At 46.9% G+C, this 12,407-nt stretch overlaps 1 protein-coding gene across 1 annotated transcript; it reads right to left on the reverse strand.

The window, feature by feature from the left end:
* Positions 1–191: 191 nt before the first annotated feature.
* On the reverse strand, positions 192–7,739 carry LOC121592329 (arf-GAP with coiled-coil, ANK repeat and PH domain-containing protein 2). Its single transcript, XM_041913732.1, has 5 exons — positions 6,819–7,739; positions 6,201–6,405; positions 5,021–6,088; positions 2,090–2,377; positions 192–2,015 (listed from the first exon to the last, which is right to left on the reverse strand). Exons 2-5 carry the CDS (start codon positions 6,254–6,256, stop codon positions 476–478), a joined length of 2,952 nt encoding a protein of 983 aa, XP_041769666.1. The 5' UTR covers positions 6,257–6,405; positions 6,819–7,739; the 3' UTR covers positions 192–475.
* Positions 7,740–12,407: the final 4,668 nt, after the last annotated feature.

The raw sequence follows: 12,407 nt of genomic DNA on the forward strand, positions 1-12,407 counted from the left end.
TTGTGAAGGGCAGGGAACAGCGGAAGGGATTAGCATTAAATGCACGTACAAATACTAGGCAGGGCGCCCGTTTTCCTTTGACGAGCAAAAGGCGATAAACAAGAACGCTCTCACAGGAAGTTTCTAAACATGAAACATTATTGGGCTTACATTTTGGGGTAATTATTTTTGTTTTTGTGTTATAGATAGAGTTTCCCCCTTCCCACCTGCAAATAACACTAAACGGAATCCATCCCACATACACACACAAAAAAGAAAAAAAAAAGAAAAACAAAACTTCATCACGATAAGACTTCGGAGAGCTCGCTCAGCTGGGTCGGTTGAATATAATGGACAAATGAAAGCTACTTCCCCTTCTTTTCGTTTGCTTCTCATCCCCCACTGCACATCAAAACCATCGCGCACTGCGGTGTGTGTTTCTTTGCCCTCCTCTCGCGTCCAGGTAGCAGCAGGAGATTCGTGTGCCGACGACGACTCACAGCTCGCTCACGACGTTGCTTTTCGCTTGCGAAGATGCATCCAGATCCGTTGGAACCAGCGGGTGGGAATCGTCGGTGGCCGCTAGCGCTTGTCGCTGTTGCTGCTGCTGCTGCTGCTGGTGCCGATTGCGCTGCAGCCGCTGGGGCTGATTGCTGGCGAGGTGGGAAAACTCGTTCATGACCGCGACGTAGGTCGAGTCGCCACCGGCATACGCTTCCCCGTCCTCGCCGGACCCGATCTCGTCGTTCAGCAGCGTCAGCCGGAGGAGCGTCACGATGTCCGCGTCCTCCTTCTCGACCGCCACATCGATCGGGCGGCGCCCGTCCACGTCCGCGATGTCGTAGCGCGCCTTGTGCTTGAGCAGCAGGTAGGCCTGCGCCGCCGAACCCTGCTCGGCGGCCAGGTGCAGCGGCGTGCGGCCGTACCGGTCGGTCGCATTGATCGCGGCCCCGTTCAGCAGCAGAAACTCGCACGACATGACCGAGCCGGACAGGATGGCGGCGTGCAGCGGCGTCCGGTCCGCGTCGTGCGGGTTCGCCCAGCTCTTGTCCGCGCCGAGCGCCAGCGCCTGGCTCATCACCGGCAGGTTGTGGCCGCTCGCCGCCTTGTACAGCAGATAGTTCGGCGACAGCCGCTCCAGCTCCTCGCACTCCATGATCGCGTTGTCCTCCTCGCCGCTCGTGGACTCCTGGTCCGAGTTGAGCAGCAGCAGATCCTCGTCCGGCAGGTTGTGATCGTCGGTGAGGATGTTATCGCCGATCAGCAGTATGTCGGCGAACTGCTTCGGCACCCGGGCCAGCACGTCCTTCTCGTCCGCGTCCGGGCAGCTTTTCGCGCCCGATGCTCCACCCGCCCCCTCTCCCTCCTCCTCGTCGTCCGGCTCGGAATCGCCATCGAGATCGGTCACGGGCAGTCGGGTGGCCGCCTGTTCAAACGCTTCATCTCCCTCCTCCTCCTCCTCCTCCTCCTCCTCCTGCTCCTGCACTACCCCGCCGCCGCCCTTCCTTGGCGCATTGGTGCGGCGGAGCAGCTGGCGGTAGCTGCGCCGGCGCAGCTTCTTGATGCTCCACTTCTCCGGAAACTTGGAGCTGTCCGCCCCGAGGCTCTTGAACGATAGCGACGAGGACGAGGTGCTGCTGTCCTCCGGCCCGGCCGCTGCCGCCCCGCTGCCGAGCCCGCCGAGCGGCACCACGAACTGGCGGTCGATGTACTTCGCCCGGATCCAGGCCTCGCGCACCGCGATCTCGCAGTTGTCGGTCGCCCGATCGAACCGGGCGAGCCGGGCCGCGTTGCCCTCGTACACCCGGTTGATCACGTCGTTGCCGAGCTCGATCATGACGCGCAGTATCTCCGGCTCCCACACGTCCAGCGTGAGCGACCGGACCTTGCTGTAGTGCACGCCGAGGCTGCGGTGCACGCCCGAGCACGCGATGCACAGCGTGATGCCGAGGTTGATCGAGGCCCAGCGCGGATCGGCATTGCCACAGTCGGCGCACCGCGAGTTGCCGGGTATCTTCAGCATCTGCGTCCAGTTGCTGCGAAGCGGAAGGAGAGGACAAGAGCGGTGAGCGTCACTGCGTCATCGCACGGGGAGATCATTACAACTTACATCTTCTTGTAGCCCTTGCGCGAACCGTCCGAAGCGCGGCCCGTGCCGCCCCGCTCTCGGCCGCTGGCGTCCGTGCGCCCATCGCCCGGCCGGCCACTGTCGGACAACGCCGTCGCGCCACTGCCACCGGGACCGCCGACACCGCCGCCCGGGCCGCCGCCCGCTGCCAGTCCGCGCATGTCGCTGCTGTATCCGCTGTTGTGCTGAATTGCCGAATCGATGCCCTTCTGCAGTGCCTTGATCCATGCGCTCATCATCGCTTCCGAGTCGGCCTGCAGTATGTGCGATCTGGAAAGCGGAATTCGGGAAGAGCACAGAGCCATTAGGTGGTGTGGACGATGTTGGTGAATGTGGGAGGCCACATTTTATATATATTGCAAATTCTGCGTCATTGGGTTGCGCCCATCTCTGGCAAGTATGCCTTCCCCAAACTGTTTGGAGCATTGATGAAACCTCTGAGGAATACTGGCAACAATAGAGCTTGCCTAAAGGCGATTTGACATAGAGCAGCAAGGTTCGCTGTGTGTCCTTGTTTACGACTATGACCATTGTACAATGTTGCTTTTTACAACGAGAGTTATCAATTTGTCTGACTTGACATTACTTGATAGTAGCTGAATGAACGCTTGTCTCAATACAGGGTTTTCCGAGTAAATTTCCAATGTCTACATCATTTTTGATTGATTGTGAAATGTTTTTCTACAGCTGTCAAATGTTGTAATTACATCACAATAAATTCTCGGTTCTTCCACGTGATTTTCAACACGCGTCTCAAGCGGGATTGAGTTTGACAGTTCTTTGTGATGTGTTGAAAATCATGTGTAAGAACTGAAAAATAATGATGATGCAAATTCGCCATTTGAAAACTGTTGAAAAACATCTTGAAGATGATCAATAATGATGTGCACATTCGAAAGTAACTTGGGTAACCCTGTAATGTTTCAGCCGTTGAGGCTTTTGTAATATTTTAAGTACCTACAAACATTTTTGGGGACTGGCCAGGGAGAGTTGGTCATAGAGAAGCGATATTGTGCTTTTGCTTTGTAGTTTTGCCTGATCACACTTTTGCGCACTCTGTTGCTGATCCTCGACTGATAAACCTTTATAATATCATTATTTGTATTGCTTACTATTATTAACCAATTATTTAATTTCTAAAATTTTGTAATCTAATAATTTAAGTGCAAAAAAGCGCTTGCTCCTGGCCCGCGGCTTTCGATCATGTACTAAATTTGGTCCTTTGACCTTAAAAGTTTGCCGACCGCTGATCTAGAGCTAGAGCGCACTGATATCACAGGATTTTGCAGTTCACTTTCTAATGTGAACATAATTATTCACCGCTTTTAATATGTTTTTCAACAGCTGTCAAATTGTGTATTTGCTTCAAAATGAAATTTCAGTTCCAACGCATGATTTTCAACACATAAGAAAGCACTGTCAAACTCTGTCCATATTGAGTCGTGTTGAAAATCATGCTGTAGAAATTAAACATGATTTTGATTAAATGAAATGTCACATCGATGTGGGACAACATTTTGCATGCGGCGAATAACAATGTTTACATTTGAAACTGACTTGGAAAACCCCTGTAACAATATTTTGAGTAATACAGGGTTTCCAAGTCAGTTTCGAATGTAAAACTTAATTTTCAACTACTTCAGCATGATTTTCAACACTTCAACGGTCAACGGGTGATGAGATCCGGCTGCAAGCACCGCCGAAAAAACAAAGGCCGAACTTCAACATCCCGTTGAAGTGTTGAAAATCATACTGAAGAAATTAAAAAGTTATCATTGGGATTTTCCAGGTCAATCTTCTATGTTCACAGCATTACTCATCACTTGCAAGACGTTTTTCAACAGCTGGCACGTGTTATGTTTGTATCGCAATAAAATTTCAATCCTGCCATATGAATTTCAACACATCACAAAGAACTGTCAAACTCAGTCCAGTTTATTATTTTGTTGAAAATTATGCGTGAGGACTGAAAAATGTGTGTGATGCAAATACAATATTTTAAATCTGTTGAAAAACATTTTGTAAGCAATGAAAAATATGGAAGACATTGGCAAATGACTCAGAAAATCCTGTATGATGGAAATGAAGTATCAGAGTGATGTGGAATAACATTTTGCACGCGGTGAAAAACCATGCTTACATTCGAAACTGACTTGGAAGCCTCTGTAATCTCGGACCACTTACAGAGTTTCTCACGTCACTGATGAATGTGCACATCATTATTCACCGCCTCCAAGATGTTTTTCAACAGCAGTCAAATGGTGTTTTTGTATCAAAATAAAATGTCAGTTCTTACACATGGTTTTTATACACACAGCAATCAACTGTCAAACTCAATCCAGCTTGAGACGTGTTGAAAATCATGTTGAAGAAGTGTATCATTATTGTGATGCAAGTACAACATTTGACATCGGTTGAAAAACATCTTGCAAGCAATGAAAAATGTTGAGACCTTGGAAAATGACTCGAAAAACCCTGTCTAAGTGTTTTACACGTTAATCATGTTTACTTGGTGCTTGCCGGCCGTAAATATTTCTTCTTCTTGACTTGAACGATCCTTACACTGTTTTCCGGCTCAGTTTTCCATGTGATCAGTATTATTCAAAACTTGCAAGATGTTTTTCAACAGCTGTCATTATTTGTGAGACTTGGGCTATTAAAAAAAACTTTGCGCGATTGTTGAATAATGCCGTTCACATTAGAAACATTTGAACACGGTAAAAAGGACAAGCACCCTTTTTGTTGCTAGTATACTAATAGGTTCCATCAATGCATCAATTTTTTTTTTTTTTTGAGAATTCCATCTCTTTCCGAAAAAACCTTTCCAACATTCCGGGCAACCCATCACTAGGCCCTAAATCTACAAAAAAAAAAACAGAAAACAAAAAACAAAAAAAAAAACCCAGCACTTACTTGGTCGGCGAGATGACCTCGAAGCAGTAGCGCCGGTCGGAGTCGGCCAGCTGGCGCACGGTGCAGAGCCGCAGGTCCTCCTCCATCACGGTCGGCAGCTCCTCGCCGGTGCGCTTCCGGTAGAACAGCTGATTGTCGCGCATGCAGAACCACCGCCGGTTCCACGTCTTGAACGCGTTCGAGGTGCGCTTGAACAGGTAGCCCTCCATGTAGCTTGGCGTGCGGGCGCCACCGTCACTACCAACGCCGCCGCCGCCGCCGCCGCCACTTTCGCCACCGGCCTCCACACCCGGCCTCTGCTCACTGGCTCCCGCTCCACCACCGCCACCACCAGCAGCGCCGCTCGCATCTGCTCCTCCCCCGTCGCCGTCCGAGCGGGGCTCGTTGACGCACGTGTGCCGGTTCTGCATCTGCTTGTCCAGCACGCCGTACTCGGACCGCATCACGCCAATCTCCTCGTCCAGGCTCTTGAAGAACGTCCCGTAGTCCTCGCACAGGTCCGACCCCTGGTGGAAGTAGGTGCTGCACGCCTGCAGGTAGCTCAGCAGCGTGCCCAGTATCTCGTGCCGCTTGCGGTTCTGCAGCAGCGTGATGTAGTTGACGTAGTCGAGCGCGGTATGGTTGAAGCACGTCTTCGACGCGGACAGCACGTTCTCCGCGTCGAGCACGTCGGCGGGCCGGTTCCGGCTGACCTGGGAGTTTTTGTACACGGCCGCGTCCAGGTTTTCCGACACCTTGTTGAAGATCTGCCGGTACTCCTTCACCTCGCGGATGTCGCGCCGCAGAAAGCCGGTCAGGTTCTTCAGCACGGTCCGGTTCGCCTGGTCGAGCAGCGTCGTGTGGTACCGGTTCATCTCCTGCAGCAGCTGGATCAGCTGGGCGAGCGCGTTGGTCGAGTTCTTGCTGTCCTGGAAGTGCTTCTGCAGATCCCAGAGCGAGGTCGCGAACGTGCTCTGGTGCCGGATGTACTCCTTGCCGCTGTCCACTGCCGCGCTGCACGCTTTGATGATTTTCTCCAGCTTCGATTCCAGGTGCTCGATCTCGGACTCCTCCTGCTCGAGCCGTAACCTAATGGGAAGGGGGCGGGGGGGAGGGGAACAAAAGTTGAGTCGAAGCAGTTTTGGGGTGACGGTTTGCCGGAAGTTGCCGCTTTTCTGAGCACAGCCGGGAAGAGCCTTACCGAAACTTGGGCGAATCCTTGAGGCACTCGCCAAAATCAATCTTGCACTGTGCCATGGCGGGGGCAGCGTTGGGCGGGCCCTATGCGCACGCAGGTTTGATCGTTGTGGCGCGCGGCGCCAGCTTTGAGTGACGAACGAGTTGACACGGTGAGGTTGCGGGCGGGGGGGGAGGGTTTCGAGTTGCAAACGTGTTGCAGTGTGGGGCTGAAAATAAAGAGAAAAACAGAACAAAAAATGAACAATGTGAAAGTAAAGTTTCGCTCACAAAAAAAAAAAACATCATCGATCCCTTCCCCCTCCCGGCAACCGGAAATAATCCACTCGCCACGTTTTGGAATTGTAACAAGGGGAGACAGAGGCGGTGGGGGGATGTAAGATGCACCGCTACAAAAAGCATTCCAACTTTCGTTTCCACCTTTTTCTCTGGGGACAGGGGGGGGGGGGGAGTGATCTAAGCGCTCTGTCACTTCGATCGACGGACCGTTCCGATCGGTAAGCGGTCGAGCGCGCGCGTTTGTGTGTGTGTGTGGTACGAATGGGGAAAAACGTGTACAATAGAAAGAGACAGCTGTCAGTGAGTACGGAAGAGCGAAAAGGGCACATGCTGTGTTACTCACCATCCAACAAGGCGTACGCAGGCCACCGATAAGCGATATCAGTTGGGGGGGGGAGGTCCGTGCGAGCCGGAAGTCGTGGCGTTCCGCGACCGACTGGAGCTGCCTAGAGGAGTGCACCCTGTGCTTACTACTGCTGCGTGCGTGTGTGTGTGTTTGGATCTCTTACGAAAACATGCTGTCATCAAGGGACTAATGCACTGCTCGCGCTAATGACTAACGCCTGGGGACCACTGCCAGCGAGACACAGTTCCCAGCGCGCCCAAGAGCCGTTTGTTGACTTTGCTGCCGACGCTTCCAATGCGGGGAAGACGTTCAGCTCAAGGAATGCAACCAAACTAACACTCAGTGGGACCGCAGCAGGGCACACCCTCCGTCCGAAACCGTCCGACTAACGCAGTAACACACACACACACACATACGGGGGTGTGTGTGTATATCAAAGTCATCCGTCACCTCCAGCCAAGATCGATCCGATCGTGTCTCGCCGTCGCCACCAAAGCGGAACCGAGCCCGGGGCGGAATCGATCGCTCCGGAAATTCGGGCAGAGCGTCCTTACTTACGTGCAAACGCACAGAGGAGGATAAGGAATCACTCACACACGTACGTACTAAAAAAAACACAAACAAAACACAAACAAAACACTGGTACGCACGCACGCACGACGTACTTCACGGGGAATGGGGTTGGTATTGTGCTTTGCATGGAACGGTTTGCACAGGCTGCCGAGGTGGGGGAAAAGGGAGACGACACATACACACACACAGAGGACGGGACGCAGGGTACAGGGCAGTGGGGAGGGGTGGAATTGCGTTTTGCTACAACTGACAGCAAGGCTTCGCAAGCGAGAGCACGAGCACGGTACGGTGTGCGCGAGAGCGAGACACACGCAGGGCAGCTGACAGTCCCATTCGGTGTGTATGCGTTTATCGTACGCTTGTGCCACACTTGCACAATTGTGCCGAAAGGTGACGTTTCGCTACAAACTTCCAGAACGTGTATGGAGCGCAAGCTGCAGGGTTCGCCGCCTTCACCTTTGATACATGTTTTTTTTTAATAGTTCGGGCATGTCATCTCCACCAATTCTTTTGAGAATTTTTTTTTTGCATTTTTGTACTTTTTTCTTGGTCTGCACATGAGTTTTATTTCAATCGAGGAGAACATCGATAACTTTATTTAAAATGTTGAATAATGAATCGATATAAAATAGCATAAAAATACAAATCACCACATTTTGTCCCACTTGTTTGTAAAACTTCTTCTATTTGGCGTTTCGTCGTCCTACGCGGACATGGCGGCCTATACCCAAGCTCCCGACCACGCTGGTTTTCGCTGGTCTTTTCGGGGATAATTCGTTAACGAATTATCCCCGAAAAGACCAACGAAATACAGATCATTTTCGGGGATAGTGAACACACGTGAAAGATGAACCCATGCAAAAAGAGCTAAAAATAGAATGAACATTCGGGATTCACTCCCTCCACTCATGTTCCAATTCATGCTCATGCTTCATCCTTGATGCTACCAACCACATTGCTAGTTCTACTTCGAATCACTTTGCCAGTTGCGCCACCATATTATTATTCATTATCGTGCTATTTACTGGTTTGGTTATATGAAGGGGTACTGATACTAAATTAATTAAAAGAAATAAATAAAACAATATATATAACAGATTAACTATTAAACACGCATTTCTAACAATGAGTAAAGGGGTTTGAAGTTATTGGAGCTGGATGTTTTAAAAATTAAATGAAACTTTAAATCATCAAAAAAAATAATAAAAATGGAATTGAACTCAGGTCGACCATGGTACAAACATTACACCATTAACATTTGACCATAACTACTTCATGAACATGAATTGTTATCTATCACTTTTAACCCCTTCAAATATAGTACAATGAACAAAGAGATGTGTAAAAGTTCATCGATGCGTGTGAGAGAGTAGGGCTGATGAATAGAAAGAGATGGCATGAGTTTGTGTTCATTATCCCCGAAAAATTTCGCTTGGGCAGGCTGTCGAGCAAGGTAGAATGTATAATGAGGTGTAGTTATAGCGCTTTTGGGGATCCCCCCCCCTGGGCTCCGATTTTGACAGATGGTTTTCCGCTTGTATATGTATTGATGGATTGTTTACGTTTTGCATGGTACATATTTGGTGGAGATCAATTTGGGTGAATATTTTAGTTTATTAGAACACAGCCCGTGATTTAAAATGGAAATTTTCCTTCGAGAACTTGAAGCGTTCGCCAAACGTGGAAAACTAACTGTCAGTTTTCTTCGTCGATTCTTCTTCCACCTAGCTGTCAAAACGGGCTTGTAACTTGACCTGATATCTTTACGGTCCTTGCTGTCGAGGCTTTATTCACTACGACGCAGCCGGAGTCCTTTTTATGAAAGGATAGTCTATTTTAGGCTGGAACCCATGGCGGGCATGTTATTGAGTCGTTTCCCAAAGTCATTCCCGTTTGTAAAACATGTTGCTGGGTATAGTTGGCCAAATACCGAAGATGACTCCAAGCCAGCATCGAAAATGTCAGAAACGGCTCCGAAAGGATTCGGAACCATTGGGAATCGTCATGAACCGTCCGGAATCGTCTGAAGTAGTGTTGAGTAAATTAGATTCAAATTCATGTATCTGAATGAATCTTTGTAATGATTCAATGAATCTGAATCTCGGTTGGCAAGATTCATGAATTTAAAAAAAATTCATCCCTACCAGCATTAAACGGCTTTGAAGGCATTCAGAAGGCATTTAAGGCCTTAGTCGCCTTAGAAGGCGAATAAAGATTTCAACCGAAACTTTCACGGCTGAAACGGGATCTCTTCGAAATCTTTCAACTTTTTGATTCAACGAGAACAGATAACTTGCCGCCATCTTAGCTTGTTTATATACTGGTTTTGCACCCTCACTAATCTAACTGCCAACTAGAGTAGTGACAACGCTTTTAGTTCCGAACCGAGAAAGCGTGTGTTCAAATCCTAATTTTTATTATCTTTTTTCTGTGTTCATTTCTTTTTAAATTAATATTTTCTTGCTATAATTAGAACAAATCAAATTTATGTGAAGCGAAATTTTAAAAACACCTTTTTAAAAAACATAATAATGACTATGTTTACCCTTCATAATCAGGATGGGAGAAAAATGTATCTCATTTCTCCTTTTACTAGAGTTATCGAAATAAGTTTGATATATTAATACCTTTCAACGGGTTGGTCTTTAACAACCGAATAATGCAGACCATATTTAATAAAGTGAAATAGCTCAGAGCTTAACGCAAGAGAACATAACACGTAAATCGTGCTATCGAATCTCACGCACATATCTGGGAACACTACAACAGCGCAGTGCCGAAGACGCTTGTAAGGTTTTCTTTTGACAGTTGCAATTTCAAATTTCAAATTAAAAGCGAAATTTTTCAATGACATATTTCAAAGGCATTTAATTACTGCTAAATGCACTGCTGATCGCCTTCAATTCGCCGGCGATTATAAGGCGATTAGAAGGCATTTAACGGAAATTTGCGGGTAGGGATTTGAATCCTTAGAGATTCATGAAGATTTAGAAATTCATGAATCTTCAAAGATCTTTGAAGGTTAATGACCCAAGTGCCACAAATCCACTAAACGACCACTAAACGGCTTCTAAACGACTCAAGTTCTCTACCTAAACGGAATATAGAAAGACTTCGTTTAGCAGACGCCAAACGACTCATGCATTCTAAAAATAGCAAAAAAGCTGGTGGCGCTATCTGTTGGTGGGATACCCCAACCAGTTGAGCTTCATCGCTTGGAGGAGAGCTTTCTCATTTCCTCTGTACTGTTGTATGGTTTCGCATTGAAGTTATGCATCGCTAGAACTAGAACGGCGATACGATTGTTTAAATACTAAACTCCAACGGAAACCACCAGCACTGAAGCAAGTGAGATTTGAGCAATGGTCATTGGTGTTGATACCCACGTATCTAACCACACGACCATTTATATAGATTTTTGCTCAGAAAGTTCCCAAGCGCCACAGATTAAGCTTAAACGACTGGAAAATTGAATATCCATATAAAAAAATGAAAGCTCCACAGCTTCATTGGTTTGATCAATAGATGGCGTATTACAACTCATCATTATATTGCTATCCTGTTCTTGCAATGTGTTTCGACAAGTTTCATCTTATCATGACCTATATAGCCTTATAACTTTCTGAGCAAAAATCTATGTGAATGGTCGTGTGGTCAGATACGTGGGTATCAACACCAACGACCATAACTCAATTCTCACTTGCTTCAGTACTGGTGGTGGTTTCCGTTGGAGTTTAGTAATTAAACAATTGTATCGCCGTTCTAGTTCTAGCGATGCATAACTTCAATGCGAAACCATACAACAGTACAGAGGAAATGAGAAAGCTCTCCTCCAAGCGATGAAGCTCAACTGGTTGGGGTATCCCACCAACAGATAGCGCCACCAGCTTTTTTGCTATTTTTAGAATGCATGAGTCGTTTGGCGTCTGCTAAACGAAGTCTTTCTATATTCCGTTTAGGTAGAGAACTTGAGTCGTTTAGAAGCCGTTTAGTGGTCGTTTAGTGGATTTGTGGCACTTGGGTCATTAACCTTCAAAGATCTTTGAAGATTCATGAATTTCTAAATCTTCATGAATCTCTAAGGATTCAAATCCCTACCCGCAAATTTCCGTTAAATGCCTTCTAATCGCCTTATAATCGCCGGCGAATTGAAGGCGATCAGCAGTGCATTTAGCAGTAATTAAATGCCTTTGAAATATGTCATTGAAAAATTTCGCTTTTAATTTGAAATTTGAAATTGCAACTGTCAAAAGAAAACCTTACAAGCGTCTTCGGCACTGCGCTGTTGTAGTGTTCCCAGATATGTGCGTGAGATTCGATAGCACGATTTACGTGTTATGTTCTCTTGCGTTAAGCTCTGAGCTATTTCACTCTATTAATGATGGTCTGCATTATTCGGTTGTTAAAGACCAGCCCGTTGAAAGGTGTTAATATATCAAACTCATTTCGATAAATCTAATAAAATGAGAAATGAGATGCATATTTCTCGCATCCTGATAATGATGGGTGAAGATAGAGTAATTATTATGTTTTTTAAAAAGGTATTATTTTCATTTTGCTTCACAAAAAGTTTGTTTATATTCATTATAGCAAGAAAATATTAATATAAAAAGAAATAAGCACAGAAAAAAGATCATAAAAAATCAGGATTTGAACACACGCTTTCTCGTTTCGGAACCAAAAGCGTTGTCACTGCTCTATTTGGCAGTTACATTAGTAAGGGTGCAAAACCAGTATATATACAAGCGAAGATGGCGGCAAGCTATCTGTTCTTGTTGAATCAAAAAGTTGAAATATTTCGAAAAGAACCCGTTACAGCCTTGAAAGTTTCGGTTGAAATCTTAATTCGCCTTCTAAGGCGACTAAGGCCTTAAATGCCTTCTGAATGCCTTCAAAGCCGTTTAATGCTGGTAGGGAAGAAAATATTAATATAAAAAGAAATAAGCACAGAAAAAAGATCATAAAAAATCAGGATTTGAACACACGCTTTCTCGTTTCGGAACCAAAAGCGTT

Source organism: Anopheles merus, chromosome X (genome assembly GCF_017562075.2).
Source record: "Anopheles merus strain MAF chromosome X, AmerM5.1, whole genome shotgun sequence".
Lineage (NCBI taxonomy): Eukaryota > Metazoa > Arthropoda > Insecta > Diptera > Culicidae > Anopheles > Anopheles merus.